This window comes from Halyomorpha halys, unplaced genomic scaffold, assembly GCF_000696795.3.
Source record: "Halyomorpha halys isolate HHAL.00 unplaced genomic scaffold, Hhal_1.1 Scaffold908.1, whole genome shotgun sequence".
NCBI lineage: Eukaryota > Metazoa > Arthropoda > Insecta > Hemiptera > Pentatomidae > Halyomorpha > Halyomorpha halys.
In genome coordinates, this window is record NW_027115706.1 from 555,608 (window position 1) to 573,356 (window position 17,749).

General features: G+C 28.3%; 1 protein-coding gene across 2 annotated transcripts in view; it reads left to right on the forward strand.

Annotated features, from left to right (window-relative positions):
* The window catches only part of LOC106687027 (fatty acid synthase), a 44,439-nt gene that overhangs the window by 21,605 nt on the left and 5,085 nt on the right, over positions 1-17,749 (forward strand). For both annotated transcript variants that reach the window (XM_014430678.1, XM_014430679.3), the window contains exons 14-32: positions 402-540; positions 920-1,030; positions 2,042-2,138; positions 3,273-3,515; positions 3,770-3,937; positions 4,023-4,183; positions 4,785-4,940; positions 5,327-5,557; positions 6,847-7,031; positions 7,866-8,045; positions 8,161-8,227; positions 8,330-8,497; positions 9,699-9,878; positions 10,902-11,103; positions 11,189-11,381; positions 12,128-12,240; positions 13,512-13,623; positions 14,419-14,563; positions 16,023-16,263. In XM_014430678.1, the coding sequence (XP_014286164.1) occupies positions 402-540; positions 920-1,030; positions 2,042-2,138; positions 3,273-3,515; positions 3,770-3,937; positions 4,023-4,183; positions 4,785-4,940; positions 5,327-5,557; positions 6,847-7,031; positions 7,866-8,045; positions 8,161-8,227; positions 8,330-8,497; positions 9,699-9,878; positions 10,902-11,103; positions 11,189-11,381; positions 12,128-12,240; positions 13,512-13,623; positions 14,419-14,563; positions 16,023-16,263 (3,092 nt within the window). The remainder of the gene's footprint in view (positions 1-401; positions 541-919; positions 1,031-2,041; positions 2,139-3,272; positions 3,516-3,769; positions 3,938-4,022; positions 4,184-4,784; positions 4,941-5,326; positions 5,558-6,846; positions 7,032-7,865; positions 8,046-8,160; positions 8,228-8,329; positions 8,498-9,698; positions 9,879-10,901; positions 11,104-11,188; positions 11,382-12,127; positions 12,241-13,511; positions 13,624-14,418; positions 14,564-16,022; positions 16,264-17,749) is intronic.

A 17,749-nucleotide genomic window follows, 5' to 3' on the forward strand; every position in this document is an offset into this window, starting at 1 on the left:
TATTGTTAATTATCAGTTTACTGTTGTAAATTGTTTTGGGGGTACTCCAGCATCTATCTATCTATCTATATGTCTATGTCTGTGTGTTTATTTATTGAATCATTTTAAAAAATGTGTTAAGCAATGCAATACTGCTCCGGGCATTATAATGTGTCATTTTTTATTATGTTTAATAATTAAAATTTTAACTAGCTTCATTTCTGTAATTAAAAAATCTTTGAAAAAAATGATTAATACTTTTTAATAAATTTAGAATTAATAGTGAGGACCTTATCGCTGATTAAACTTTATATGATGGGACTATTTCAAAGAGCTTTATGTGTCATAAACTACCTTTATATCCTCTAATTCCTATATTTTAATATTACGATTAAACATATAACATTTGTTTTTATTATAAGGTTATACCTAGAAGGAGTTGCATTAGAGATTGATAAGTTATATCCACCTGTTGAATTTCCTGTTTCACGTGGAACTCCGTCATTTGAACCTTTCCTTTTCTGGAATCATGGGTTAGCTGTCAGCAACACATTAGCACCTGTAAGTTAATATTTATTGTAATTAATGATTATTTTTAATTTTTTGAAACAAAGATAGGAATTAATATTTTTATATCGTAATTGAGACAATAATTTTAGAACTTGGTTGCATCAAAACTATTGGCAATTTACTATCATAAGGAATTATTCATATTATATCAATGTTTTGGTTTAACTTTTTTTTTTTTGTACTGTTGGTAATTTTTTCTCTCAAATCTTATTTTTATTATCATTAGTTATGATTTTTTAAATAACTATTATAGTAACAAAAAATAGTAAATAAAATGGACATAGAATGTTACCTATAACAAATTAAAATTTATTTAATTAGTTAATACTGCAGTTTATTTTTAACTTTAATTCTTTGTGTTATTTTCCAGAGTAAAGATTATTCCAAGAATGTCAACATTGAATTTACTGATGAGAAGTATTTATACCTTAAAGAATGTACAGTAAATGGCCAACACTACATTCCACCTTCAATTTACTTGGTAATGTGTTTTAATTTATCTTTAATAATAATAATTAAGTTGGTGTTATTTTAATTTTTCGTAAACCGACCTCATTAAGATGATTATTACCAACTGGTAACCACAATTGCGACATTGTTACGTCTTGAGATGTTAGATAGCCTTGACACAATGATTTGAAAGAGTATCAAAGCCATTATAGGGCTCCCTGCAAACACCTCCATGGCGATGTTGTACACTCCGAGGAGGTACTGAGGTTTAGGCTTGATCCGCTGCCAATGGGAGGCTCCCCTACAACACTGGTCCATTGCTCAGTGGCTGTTCAATGTACATGATGCTCTGTTCCAGTCCACTTATGATTGTTCAGCCAAGATTGCTGAATGTGCCATCGATTAATGGCCATTGATCAGGGGCATCAGAGTGTGAGAGCTCTTGCAGGTGGCAGGACCCCAAGAGTGAAGGGGAAGTCGGAAATCATTCTGGATCCCACCGTGAGATATGAAAATAACAACCTTGACTAGGCAAATAATGTGGAAAGGGAAAAGAAGGAAATTTACAATAAATGCATCGCTTTCCTAAAGGAAAAGTTCCAATTAACAAAAAAAAATTAATGAAGTATAGAAACAAGAAAAAAAAAAATCATCAAAAAGATAAAAGAACTGAAGTGATGAAACAAAAGAAATAGAAAAAAACATATTCAATTATTATATATTGTTACTTATTATGCCTATGTATTATAGGAGTAAAAAAAAATTGTACGATCAGATTAGAATAAGTATGCTGCGTAGATAGCAACCCAGTGAACTTGGGTAGCACTTCTTTGCCGTTTTAATAAAGTTTTTCCCCTTCAGAAGTTGCATTATATTGAAACTATGATATGTAATAGATCATAGTTTCAATGTAAATAAACTCTAATGAATGAAAAGTAAAAAAGATCATCTGTTATCCCTATTATAATTTTGAACTTACATCTATAAAAAATAGATATCTCAGTGAGTAATAATAAAATTATCTCAATTTAATTTATTTCAGGATTTAATTATGGATCATTACCAATCTCTTAATGGTACAAAAGAACCAATTGTTATTGAAGATTTTAAAGTGAAATGCAATCCAAAGATAACTGATGGTTAGTAAGTTATCATTAGACAGATTTAACTTTGATATATATAAAATTAGAGGAAATTTAGCTAATTAGAAAACTTGGGTAAGTTCCCACATTTTGCTTTATTTTACCCTGGACCACTTTTTGCTGGTGATCAAAAATTTATTACAAAAAAAAATTTTAATTTGGTTAAATAAACTTTACATATCATAATGATTTGATCAAATGAAAGTGATCCCTGAATGAGATTCTGTAGGGGCTTCATCTCCTGTATCAGCTTTGTTATGTTTTAATAAACATTTAATTTTGAAAGTTGATAAAATTTTAGAACTAACATTGTATCATATATGAACTGATAAATGTTATATTCAACATTTCTTCCAAATTTGTTCAATCATCAATCTAAGGTATAAGGTTATAGACTAGTTGAGGGTTTAACGTAATACTATAAATTTTTCTCTGATTATTATTTTATTTAAATATGCGTTGTTTTGTGTACTTGAATATTTTATTTGCTATTGAAAAATAATTCTTATTACATAATTTAGTGTGGAAGATCCTCAATTTGTTAATTAGTGCTACTTTTATCTTATTTATTATAAGAAAAAATAGAGATATATGAAAAAAACGGATAAAAATTAATTTAATTTAATGTAAGAATTCAGTAAATTAATTTTTAAAAATAATGAAATAATAAAGTTGACCCATAACATTAAATAAAAATCATAATTAGGAAATAAAAATTAATAATAAATTTACTATAGAAATGCATTTTAATTTAAAATAAACTCTCACTTATTATAACTTATAAAAAGAAATTAATGGAAGATTTCTGATTGAACGTGTATATCAATAAATGGAATTTGGTCCGGGTGCGGTCAAATAAAACTCATATACTAAATAGGTGTACTATTTTTAGTAATAATAAAAATAGTACACTAATTTACTATTTGAGTTTTATTTGACTGCACCCGGACCAAATTCATTCAATTTAAAAAGAAATTATGATAATTAATGAAAGAAAAGAATTTTATAAATATAAAATAGGACAAAATATGAAAATAAAATGTAATATAAGTAAAAATTACTAATAAGGATAACAAATTAAGTTAGATTGATTTATATTATTTATTATTAAAAACTATCTTTGATGCTCAGGTGTTTGCCAATTATACCTATGTTTGCAAACTGGATGTGGAGATTGGGAATTGTGCCAAGATTTTGAGGAAGTATCACATGGACGAAACATGCATTGCATTAAATCTATGCCTGTAAACAAACAATTTTATGTGGATGGAATTGTAGTTTCTAAAGATGAAATTTACAGTTATCTTTCTAGTAAAGGGGTAGAAATTGGAACTTCTTGCCAACTTATCCAGTCATTAATAGTTTCTGATGAAGGTAAAATACAAGAAAAAGTTGTGTAATAAATATTTTATAGCCAGTAACTTTGTGATTATTATATTTATAATATTTAATGAAAATTATTATGGTATAGCAATACTCAACATATAAGCCAAGTACTTACTACTTGTTACGGCTCACATTGGTCACTCCAGAAAACCACTGAAAAGTTATAGATACAATAGAACAGAGCCGTAATAGGATTGTAAATATGTAATATGCCTTTGCAGTAATTTTATGTTTTATATTAGGAAGTACTGCAAAGATACTCTGGAATGGTAAATGGACAACATTTATGGACAATATTCTGTTATTATGTTCATTATTGGAAGCAGATGACAACACCAAGCTGAAATTGCTCTACAGTATTCAACGTATTACAATAGACTATGAAAACCTTAATTTTGAACTGGAAAAAGGTATTTTTTCATATAATACATTCTTAATACTATTAGAACATTCTATTTTCCATTAAGGTGTTTTACGAATTTTTTTTTTTTTCAGAAATCTCTGTATCATTTGAAAAACATTCTGGTTTAATATGTTGTGAAGGGATGGAAATCTTATGCCCCCAAATTAAACGTGCTAATGTTCCTAAAAGGCTTTCAAAGGAAGTTGTTTGCAACAAATTGAAATTCATTCCATATTTACTACCAAAGACTAGTGTAAGTATTTTTTTAATCTTATTTTAACCCTTTGACGACAAGTAGATCTGGCAGAAACTCGTGCTCCTGGTATGAGGAACTTAAATGCAAATGACTCCTACGAACGGAGCACTCTCGGTGCCTTTTATATTTCCCTTTTTCTTGAGTAATGAAACAAATTTAGATGAATTGTTTGTGTATTTATTTATCAAATATGATTTAATTTTCTTTTCTATGCCACAATTCCCCAAATTTATTATTTTCTTCTTTCAGTTTTCAAAATATTTGGAAACTGAAGATAGTAGAAGGGTGCTTTCCAAGGTCAAATAAAATTCAGGACTTTTCTGATTAATTTACTCATATGAATATAGATATTTCTCATTTTTTTTTTCAAACATATTGAAAGGTAATACTGCTGATTGTGTAGCTTGTTAAAGTTTAGGGTATGGTTTGCAACCCAAATGTATGTAAACATTATATACAGCTATTGTGCCTTACTTTAACCAACCCTCTCCCCTCCTCTTTCTTCTGCAGCCTTCATATTGATAAATTGTCACAGCCATTTTAAACTAGTGATTTTTATTTTTAAATATTAATCAGTTTATCACTTTTTTGTTAACAGGAGACTGATTCAATATTTGATTATAGTTTAAAGATAATAGTACAAAATATGAAGAAAGCTGTTTCAGTTCCAAAAATATACATTATTGAAGTTGATGCCGGAGTAGATTTACATCAGCAAATTCTTCAAGCTGTAAAGAAAACAAATGGTGTTAAGGTATGCTTACCTCTAAACAATAAGTTGGAACATCACAATTCAATTTATCTAATTCTTGCTGGTAATTCAATACATGAGACATTCAATGTTGCTAAAATAAATGAATTTTTTGCAACCATAATATAAGTAATCCTCCTCTATTAGGCATTGTTTATCCAACAATTATTTTTACCCAGAAAGCATGAACAAATCCTAAGCCATTGAATTACTTTGAATATACAGACTTTCTTCCTCACTGGCAACACAACTCCTAACATATCAATCATTTCAGGTTTAACTCTCACTGGATTTTCATTGAGATCTTATCTTGTGGTTTACTGATTTCTATGTTATTGATTGAATGAGTTCAGGAATGCGTTAGAAACTTATGAATTTTTTTTTAATAGGTTGAGATCTTGAAAGTAGGAGGATCTGAAAATATTCAGGATTTCGGTTCTGAAGATGGATACTTTTCCATCCTTATTGTAACTGCGTCTAAGGAGTTGAATAATTCTGTAAAGATTTTGAAGCAGGTCGAACATGGTTATCTTCTTTTATTAAACCAAACACCACCTCCGTCGCTGGTCACAATACTTGAGCAAAAGAATTCCAGTGATTCATTTTTCTTATGCAAAATGGTTAGTATAAGATATTTTTATTCCTAATAGTATTATTGTAGTTTTTTATATCTTTTAATCTTATAAAAATATATGAGCATGCTAATTCTGAAGTTAAAATTTTCTGGATTTTTTTAGGATTTCAGTTATTTGACAATATATATTCAGTAGATATAATGCATAGATTTTATTTATTGTAATATTCAAAAATTATTTAAATAAAATTAATGGAATTTTATATAGTTTTTTACTTATTTTCATATCTTAGGTATAGCTTGGGTTCAAATAAAAAGCTTTAATATTTAACAGATAGGAGAATTTTATAATATAATAGACTCTTAATCTCAGGGCGGGTTTCTAGGCAATCAGAACATACATTTAGCTACTAATGACATTGAATTAAATTATTTATTAGCTACCTTTACAAATCTGCTTCAATTCTATTTTGAGCAACACTAACCAATTACTCTATGTCTTCGTTCTTAACAAACAAACAAACACTCACTAACTGTAAACAAAACATTTTGTCTTCTTTCCCAAAATGCTATTTCTAAAGGTCACAAAAGATTCTCTTCATCTCTGCTCTCAGGAGACGTCCTCTCACCAGTCGGTCCAAAACCATTAGTCCCTTTCTTCTTGGGTGACTTCAATGTCTTCTTTTTTCAAGATGTCTACCACTGAGAGTAGCTAAGAGATCTTCCGGACATCCTGCCTCAAGGTGATGTCATCCATCTCCCGCCTAAGTAACGAATGAATGCCAAAAACCAAAACCTTCCTTCCTCTTCTCTCGTTAGTTCTCAACATCGATTGTAGTACTACGGTTTTGAGTTTTTTCCTATAATTTCCTTTATGAATAATTTTCTTTAATACTTATTCTTAACTTCTATTTTTCTTAAATGTATTGTAATTTCAATTATGATGGGAAATTAAAATAAAGTTTTTAAAATATTTGAATCTGCTTAACATGGCCGCAATTCAACGGAATTTTGAAAGGACACGCCCCACCATCTTGGCTTTGAACTTATTTTACTTTTGAAAATTGGTTAGCTTGCTTTTTGGGTTTAATACTACAATATTTAATGTTGATACATAAAATAAAAACATAACTAAAATCATTTATATATAAAAATAACTATTTACTCATAAAATAGGATATTGCATTATATATTTTAAACACTCAAACTAAATCAAGATATATAATTTAATCATATTTTTATTTATATGAACATAAATTGATTATTCTTAAAAAGGAAATTTTGGTAATTTATAATTTTAATTTAATTTGTAAAAGCAGATAATTTTATTTTCAGAATTCTCATTCTACTGCTACACCAAATTTTGTTCTACTCTCTGACCCATGCTGGAGAAGAACTTTAGAAACAAAACTGTCCCAGGATAACAATATCGTCTATTTAGTCGGCACATCAGTGTCTTTACCGGGTATCCATAAACTTGTCCAAGAATGTGAAAGAATGTATGACTCTAACCGTATAAGGTTTGTTCTGTTTTATTTTTCTAATTAGGTTTTGAATTTCACCTGCCTACAGGACCGGTATTAATATTACCTTAGTTATACTTAATTAATTAAAAAAAATTCATTTTTTTTTCAAATTTAATTTAACAAATAAGGTACTTGGTCATAAATCATTTTTTGTAAACTTTTTTGGCATCACTAAATTTTTTTAAATTAATTACATAAAAAGATGAAAGATTCTACTGGATTTTTTTTTAATGGATAATGTTGATATTAAGTTATTGTAAGTGACTACTGATTGAAAATAAAAGATTATAATTAACCAAGATTTTAAATATGTAAAAGTCTTCGACTACTGATCGAAAGTAAAAGATTATAATTAACCAAGATTTTAAATATGTAAAAGTCTTCATTTTGTTAGTTACCATCTTTTATGATGGAATGCCTTAAATAAAATATGAACTTAATTATTCATGGTTTTACATTCCTGAGAGGTTTGTACTCCTCTTTTAATCATTTACATCTATTAAAGGTTTTTTTTTTTACATCTTGTTCCTTTCTTTCTTTTTCTTGATCATTGTCTCTATTATTTGTAGTAATAATTATATTTTAATAATTACAATCAAATATCTTAATGAAGACTAGTCAAGATCAAGTGGATTAAGTGAACAGTTAACAAACTTTATAAGATGAGACACACTACTGAAATATATAGAATCATAATCAAATATCAAGCCAAAATACATTTACACCAGCAATAAACAGACATATGGATCCACATTTTGTTATTAAATTTATACTCCTTTAGAAAAGATAATTTTCATTTGTAGTTTTTTTTTTTGTTGTTTTTATTAGGTTTGTATATTTTGACAAAGAAACATTTGATCTCTCCAAGCATGAAAATCAGCTAGCTAAAGATCTGAAGATCAACATACATCACAATGGACAATGGTGCACCTATGGATTGAGTTCAAGTATTATCAATACTGATCATCAAAGGACAGATTCAGATATTTTTTCATTATCTAATTTAAGGTATTATTTTTTAATATTTTATATGTTGGTTAAAAACTATAGAATATGAACTATTAATTGTACCATCACTATAAATACCTTTAGAATAATAAATGTATAACAATGTTCATTACAGATGCCCAGGAATCAATTTAAGTACATTAGGAATTAATCTGGCTGATGTTTCCGGTGTTGATAAGAAGGTATTTTGTAATCTTGATTTAAAAATTGTGGTTTACTCTACTTTGATACAATGGACACAATTTTTTTAAATCTAAAAATAAATGCGTTATTTTTATTCACAGATAGGAGTTATAGAGTATGTTGGTGAAAAAAATGGAAAAAAGGTGTGCGGTCTCGCAACATTTTCAGATAAAACCAAAACTCTGCAACCTGATAGTCAGCTTCTCTGGCCCAAACCAAAAAATTGGAGTGATAGTGATATTGCTTCTGTTCTTTTGGCTTATTCAATGGTATGCAGAAACAACAATTATTTTTTTGTATTTTAAAATATGTTTCATTATATTACAAAAACATGATTTTGAAATTACAATAATAACCGCCAGAAGCTTTAATGCTTTGATAAAAAAAAATATATCAAAGATATTAGGTAACCTAGTAAGGATGAGCATCTCCCAAACTTTTATTGAATACAAATCGGTAATTTTAAATTCATTTTATTTCAAACAATTAAAATTGATTGATTTATTTAATTAAATACAGAAACTTGTCATTAGTAAGGTGATTTATACTGAAAAAGATTCTAGATGGTAAAATACTCAAGTTTGGGTATGCTGATGATTTGATACTGGCTAAAAATGAAGAAATTGTTATAAAAAACACAACAATTTATATAAAAGCTAGTAAAGAATTAGGTAATAATGATATAGAGATTTAAAGTTATTAATATTATTGAACCTAACAAAAATGTTAATAATATTTGATTTTATTTGCATCAACTAGTTGAAAATGTTAGGTTACCACATTTCCTTATTGACCTCAAAATGTAAAGTATGGACATCAAACTATTATTAATATTTTTGTTAGGAACAGCAATCTTTGTAACATTTTACTATTGGCTGATATGCAGTATGCACAAAAAATTATATTAACATTTTTCTAATAACAATGTTCCTGATAACATTTTGGTGTAAACAGATCTTATACAGATAAATCAGCTTACTGGATTAACTATTTTTGTCATATTTTCCCTGAAAATAATAGACTTTTATGCTATGTCCCTAATTTAACATGAAGTGTTTACATATTAATGAAAGAAAGTCATTTTTGATCGGTTTTCCAAAATAAAATTAGGGATAAATAAGACCTTAATGATGGTACTCTATTGCCCATACTATTTTTATGGTTTAAATTACATTCTGGCTAATAATATTTCATTCAAGGGTATCCTCCAGTCATCCTGTGCGAATTGTGATTCTCAAAAATTACTTTGCACGAACTTCAATATTATCAATATAATACAATTTCTATTAGTTTGAAAAAAATATCACTGACATGATAACAAAAATTTTAAAATGTCTCTTTACAAGAATAGTTTATTAACATTGTTCTCGTATTGTTATTTATTATCAGAACTGACTAGATATTGATTTCTTACATTTAAGTTGAGAATAAAATTTGATATAGTCTTTTATTTATTTGTTTTTTAACAAGGCATATTACATTTTAAAAGTGGATAATGATTTGAACAATAAAAGAACAATTTATGTAAGTCATGCTGTACATCCTCTCTCTCAAGCTATTATAACAATTGCATTGAATTGTAAAATGGAAGTATTTACAACATACAGTGATTCAAAGGAGAAGAATTGGATCAAACAAACCTTTCCAGAGGTATGATATAATGATAATTGATTTTCATATTTTTCTTAATCATAACCTATTTCTTTATTTCTAATTCAATTGGAATTTCGTGCAATATTTGTTGTTTCCCCAGCTTTGCAATTTATTTTACACTCATACCAATTTTTATAGGTTGATGGGAAGCATTTCAAAAACCCTAAACTACAGAACTTGTTGTAAATTACAAATAAGGATTTTTGGATATAGTTGATCGGGAAAGTCTCCAGTGTAAGATAATTTACTTCAAAATGCAGCCAGGAATTTCTTTTCCAATCATGTTAAATATATATTTACAAAAACTTAAATTTTGAGAGACTTTTGAACTTTTAATATTTAATATATGCATGTATAGTTGACCGTAAAAATTGATATATAGGGAGATGGTCAGGGTTGCGGTCAAATTTGACCGCAACCCTGACCATCTCCCTATATATTTTAATATTTAAGTATAAACCTTTTTCAAAATGCCACTACATTCGTTTTATTGCTTTGCAACTGTTTTTTAAAATCTTATATGGATGTATTCCATAGATACCCACTTCAGTGACTGAGTGTGTCAAGTGATGGTAAAAAACAAAAATGTAAACATCGATATATCCATGAATCTAATTTTATTTGTACTTTGGCCATTTTATTTAAATTAAATAAATAAAAAATTGTTTCATTATTTTGATGCTTCCATAAATATATAGTATAAATAAATACCTTCCAGGCATTAATTTATTTTTAACAATACAGTACAATGTGAGATCCAATAGTACATTCCAATTTGAGATATTCAGGCGAATATATATTTTTTTTCATAATATCAAGACCTATTAATGTATGTTAAAATTATTTCTATGGTGGCTGATGAATGGAAAGGGAACTTCAGAGGTTCCTCTATTTTCTAGGATGTCCACCATGTGAAAATTCTTAGCAGCCTTACTTCGTCTCATCATAAATCTCTAACATAGTTATTTATATGAACATGAATGACTTTAATATATTTTTGGTTTTAAACTTAAATTTCAGATCCCTGAAGAAAATCTTGTTGATATTAACAACAAACAGATTGATGTAATGATGAAAATAAAACTTGGTGGAAAAGGGCTGTCAATAATTGTGAATACACTACCCGATCCTTGTATGGTTGAAAAAAGTGTAGGGCTGTTGGGCTTTGGTGGGAAATGTTATCAAGTTAGCTTAGCTCCTTCAAAGGCAGATGAAAAAATAGGTAATGATTTAGTAAGTGCTATTGCTGTTTAAATATTGAGTGGTATAATTACTTTTCTTTTTTTGCTAAAGAATTTAATTTTCAGGGATGTTTATATTTCTTCGGCAAACTGCTGTGGTTGGTTTAAGCCTGGAATCACTATTACAAATAAATGATGATGAAAAGGAAAAATTGAGGCAAGCAGTAGCTCAAGGTCTTCAATTGGGAGAGGTTAAATCATTACCGTATGAACAGTTGGCCAACAAGCACTTAAATATAGATGCTATTTCTCTACTCAGGTACATAAATATTTTTCATATAACTTTATTTTGAGCAATATTTAAAAAAAAAAAAAAAAAAAAGTACTTTAGTAAATGACTGGTCAATATTCAATTATCACCATTGAAAAACAGGCTAGATAAAGCACCTGGCACTTCAACTGCCTAAATAATTTTTATTTCACACTTATAGAAACTTTGGTGTCAAGTAAATTTCAAAGTAAGTATCACTAGCTGCAGGGTATGGAAGTGTATTTATTAAATAGCAAGAAAGTTGAGACGAAACCCAGTTTTAGACTGAATGGTACAGGGTTTTAAAAAAGCCAATGCCCGACTTTATTTGTAGTAGCAGTTACATTAGTGATAATAATTTGGTATTAATCATCGTATACTGACTGTTACTATGTGATATAATTAACATTTAAATTTTCGATATTAATCATAATTAATCTGTGGTATCACTGTTGAGGTAGTCTATCATGGTTATATGGCTAACTGGAGTCTATCACCAGACCTTAATCAGAGTCCAAGTATCAAAATTCATTTAATGCTACTAGTACAAAATAAATATTTACTGGCATAGGTTGCAGTGTTTTGAAAAATATAATTGTAATTATTATGGCTTTACTAATTGTAATTGTGGACCATAATTACTATTGCAGTGATTCATTCAAAATTTACTGATTACTAATATTTTCATCTTCAAATATTCTAATCATGTTTTTTTTTGTAACTTCTTAAACTGCATTTGTATTACTATCTTTCAGGAATAAAAAATCGTTACCTACAAAATTGATAGTGGACATGGAAAATAAGCTCCCTCCAAATACATCATCCTCATATTTCACAGCTTCTCCTGATAACAGCTATCTTATTATAGGTAAATATGAATTAACTAATTATAGGTGTTAAGATATATAGTTAATTTTGTAATTAAAATTGAAAACAATTTTTAATTTTTTTCTTTTTCTTGGAGTTTAGTGGCATATTTTTTATTATTGAATTCATTTAATGCATATGTAGTCAAGTTTTGACCAAGAAAATTTTGAATGCTGTTAAACGCAGAAAAGTTGGTTTTGTAAAGATTGTCATTGAATCACCATCAATCATCAAAAAAGTCTATCTAAAAAATAAAATCATGTAAAAACAATTAAATATGAATGAATATCCTTTTTTGTTACTGAAATTCTAACTTTGCACTGAGATTAATTTAATTTTGATGAGATAATTTGAACTCAATGTGAGTGAGAAGATTCAATCTTTTGTTTCTTTGTCTACTCCCTTCCTGGTCATTTCTGACAAAAAAGAGGGAGGTGTAATCCTAGAGGTGACCAACCTATTCTAATCAGAGTGGGGGTTTCATTCTTTGGGCCCACTACAAAATCAGTCAAAACCCTAGGCCGAATACGAACTGGGACCACTGCCGACTCGAGGTTGTCAAGATGAGACCTCAACTCCACTACAAACAGTCACAAATAGAAACCCTCTTCTCAAAAGAAGTTAATTGTTTTATTTTCCGGTATTTTAAAGGTTTGCCTGTAAAAGAGGTTGATAAATCCTTTTACTTCATTTCCTATTTCATAATTAACCGATTCTTATAAATTGTTCTGTCCAAACTATTTATTTAAAATTATCTGAACCAAGTAGTTGCCCCTATCATTCAGTGTCCTGAGTAAGAAAATTCTTGACTTAACAATTATTCTAGGATCAAGTGACAGTAATGAACTTTGTTCTTCTTTTGTATTTTACTACTTTTCTTATCAAAAGTTTGGGAGTGGGTAGCACCATGGTAAGTTAAAGTTCTACTAACTCAAAGGACCCGGGTTCAAATCCGTTTGAGTCACATAATTATTTTCTATTTCACTGTAGCCATGACTCAGGCCTGTGGGTTTGGGAACACTCCGGAGTCAACCCAACCTCATGAAATGGGAACCCTTAATTGTATAAAAATCTGGCAGTTTAGCCTGATTTTGACCAAATTACCTCCTTGCACAACCATTAGTCTGGTAACAGTACTTCCTAACAAAGTACTGCACTCCTGACCCTTCATGGGTTGTAACGGTACAGATTTAAATTTTCATCTTGTGTGTTATATTAATAAGTTACATTAGTATCAGATTATATATGCTAATATTATATTGTTATTTACAGGAGATACAATGAATTTATGGATTAATGTTTGTGAGTGGCTTATCAAGAGAGGAGCTCAAAACATTTATTTAGTCTTAAGGAAGCATTCATTTACCAGTTCTTCCAATCAGCAGTAAGTTTTTACTAACTTATAATTCACAAATAAATACTAAGAGTGTAGAAGGAAATAAGGTTAATATGTTAGGTATTTAAAAACTAGTTTTATTTTTAAGTTTGAATTCAAATCATCCTTCAGTTTTCGGGAAAATAAATTTAAAAGAAATTTCAATATTGACCTAGTAATGTCTATGATGAGATGTTAAAATAATTCACATAACATCAATAAAGCACTATATTTGGGTTAAGGAACACAAAACACATTATTAAGCCAATACAACTATATCACTCCTACTACCAAACAATACTTATTATAAAATATACTTATTACATATATGTACAATATACACATACATGGAATTGTTTAATTATTTTCACAATGTGCAATAGTACAAGGATGAACTAAGATACAATTTAAACAGTTTCACATTGGAAGTATAATAAATGAGTTTCATTATATATTTATACAAGTATCGCATATAATAACAGGAGTCCTTACTGAACTGTATAAAGATATCAAAACTGAAAAATGCTATTGTTTGATCAATTATGGATTAGTTACTTCACACTAGTGCTAAATACTTTTCCTCTAACTTATAACAAATGTAATTAAAAGTTCTCTCTTTTTGGAAAATTGCAACTTTTCAATTAATTTTCCTAAAAGAGAGAACCTATAATTGTATTTTGCATATAGTTAATGGAAATGTACTTAGCACTACTTTGAAGTAAGCCATCGATGTATGTTTCTTTCTACTGTCATTATTTAAATTAGATAATAACATTAAATATTTATTAATTTTTTTTTCTGTAGATTTAACAGACTTATGCATTCCAACCCTTTACTGAACCTGAATTTACTTTCACTGCAGCGAATTAAAGACAAAGAATCAATTGATGGTATATTAAAGGAAATAAATAACAGTTACAGACTTTCTTGTGTATTTGTTATAGGAGAGGTAAGATGTATTGTTTGTTTCACTTTATTCATATTTTAATAATTTAATTTATAAACAGTTACCTTTGAAACAGGATTACGTTTTGTATTAGTCTCTCAGTTCTCTTCATCAGAGATCTATTTGTTTTTTAAACTCAGAATATATGATTTTCTTAGCTAAGTACTGAATTATTTATTTTAAAAGCTTGTTACAAGTGTATGTCTTTAGATTTCATAATAAGCATGTGTATTTGAGTATAGATTCATAAATAAACAAAAAATGAAATATTAGGAGTACAAATAAGTTTCTGCTGTTTGACAAAAGATGGCCCAATCAGATGTTGTCAGATATAAAATGTAATAACTTTGGTTATCTGGTAACAACATAGTCTTGAAGTACTAGTGACTCCATATCTGGATCAAAAATTTATTTTGTGCCAATATATCAAGTTTTGTGCTGAATAAACATTTAAAAAATCTACAGAAGCATCAATTGCTTGTAGAAGAATCTTTAAGTGAGAGAAGCTGTCATAAGTGGTTTTTAATTTTTAAAAACATTGAGTTTGACATGAAAGACAGAATACAATAGATGACTGAAAGTGTACAAAGACATGGAAACCACTACTAGAGCTTTCTACCAAACATAATTAGTGAGATTGAACCAAGCACTCAAGGAAAATGTGCCCATTACTACTCTGGACATGACAAAATTATTCTCCTACCTGATAGTGCTTATTCGTATTTTGTAGCACCGATCAAAATCTATTTGGAAGTTTTACCCCACCCAGCATATTCACCAGACACTACCCCATCCATTATCACTTATTCCAATCAATTAAACATTATCTGTCTGTGTAGTGCTTTATATCATATGAAGATGACAATAATTGGGACGATTCTTGGATAACCTCAAATGATGATGAGTTCTTCCAATGTAATATCCGAATGCTGCCAGCAAGATAAGAAAAAATAGTGGCTAGTGAGAGACAATACTTTTGATAAAATATAATGTAATGTTCTTTTCCAATAAATTCCTAATTTTTTATAGAAAACAGCAGAAATTTATTTGTACCCCTAATATGTGAAAGAATTTGTTTTTTTTTCCTTAGTGATCTCTATTTCTACTGTTATTTACTTAATTCAAATAACTAATCCAATTACGAAAATTCTTCTTATTCAGCTATTTGTACCTCATTTGTGGGAATCTTTCAAGTCATTTATTTGGTTTTATTTTTTATATGATCAAAACCGTGAATTTTCTAATTGCTCTTTTCTAAAAAAACCTAATAAAAATGAAAAAAAAAAACCTAAATAATACACTTGTTATGTATGAACCTTTTGAGATGAAGCTAATGTGACAGTTATACTATCGTTAATGTTGATTAATTGTACAAGTAACTGTAGTTATTTCCATGTACAAACTTTGTCATGATTAATGATAAATTTATTAATAATATTACTCTTTCGTTTTTTTTTTAAAGGAAAATGAAGTGATTGTAAAAAATCTTTGTGCCTCTAAAGAAAAATTCCTATTGGTATCACTTAATTCTGGTGGAGAAGCTGAATGTGAAACACGGTCTGCTTCTGGATTACCCTCATTAGCTATTTCCACAATTGATAATTCTTTCAAATCAGATTTAATAATATCTACCCTAGATCATTTGATTGCCCAGAGGAATCCAGTCGTGTATATGTCTGAACTGAAAGGAACACAAATACAAGGTAATAAATTTCTTATTTCTCAAAAAAAAAAAAAAAAAATCCTGGATTTATAGTTCTATGATCATTGACCTCTTATTCTTATAAATCATTTCTGAAATTTACATTTTTGTTGCTATACCATGGCTGCTTTAATACTTTCTCAAAACTAATGATTCAGTACTCATTTTATAGATTACTATCACCTCTAATGATGGACAATAAACATTTTTACGACCATCTTTTATTTAAAGTTGGTGGATGATTAGTGGTTTCATCCACTAACAAAGATTACAAAAATGATTGGTAAAAAAATACAGTTATATTTGATAAAGTCTATATCTGTTTGTTTTTTTTTATGTTTTTCTGTGAAAGGTGTTGTTCAGAATAAGATATCTTTCGTTCACAAAAAAGTGCGTTAACTTATTTCTACATTACAGTATCATTCAGCTACTGACCTATACGTATAATGTAAATGCTAGTTTTTCTATATTTATATTAAAAAATTTGTAAATATTATGTTCTTTTCCTCCACTCACGATCTCAACTCCATTTTTTCAATTGTTCTCTCCTATTTTATGTAATATTCATTAAATGTAACATTAGAGAATGATTCTCTAATGATTTGAAGATATTACTAAAAAACGGTCTTAACTGAAATATAGGTTAGACAAATAACTGTAGAGGACAGGATTAAAAGATCTATTTAAATTTAAAATTGTACTAGAATAACAGGTTTGAAAAAATAGTAATGTTCTAGTTTTGATACCTTTAATAGTTGAAAAGATAAAGTCAAAGCTGGATAATATGATATAAATTCAGAGCCCATCAAAAAACCTACATTGCATTACCACAGCTTGAAAACTGATATGGAAAACAGAAAAAAAAAAATAAGGGAGTATCATTAGTCTGAAAAAAATCACAAAGTTAGAGTATTTCCTGAAAATTGATTGCTAAAAAAAATGAAAAATGAAATAAAAAGTTTCTAAATACAAAAAATTAGGTACCCAAACAATTCTTATTATTTTACAATTAGCCCTAACCTCAAAACTATTGCCACCACTTCGAACAGTGATGACATAAAACTTTATGATCCCAAAGCTTATCGGTGTCTGTAGGGACCACTTTGAAAAACAGTAATCCCTGCCAGTATAATGAAAATGATACCCATAGTGGTTGTTATAACTTCACTTTATTTTTTTGTGGATAAGCTGTAGCCAATAACCTTAACCTTTAGCAGATTGAACAAATTTAAAGCCAAAAAAATTGTATTGACTGTTTTAACCGACTGTTCTAGTTCTAGAATTATTGGTTCTCATTTTATGCCTTATTTTTTCAGTTCTGATTACATTTCAATTTTACATATTTATGTATTTTCAATTTAATATTCGAGTTGTGATAACTATTGTGATAAAAGTGGAATATGTTATTTTAAAATTTGAGCATTAAACAATTTTGTAGATACAACTGTATGAATATATTACTATTGTATAAATATTTATATATATAT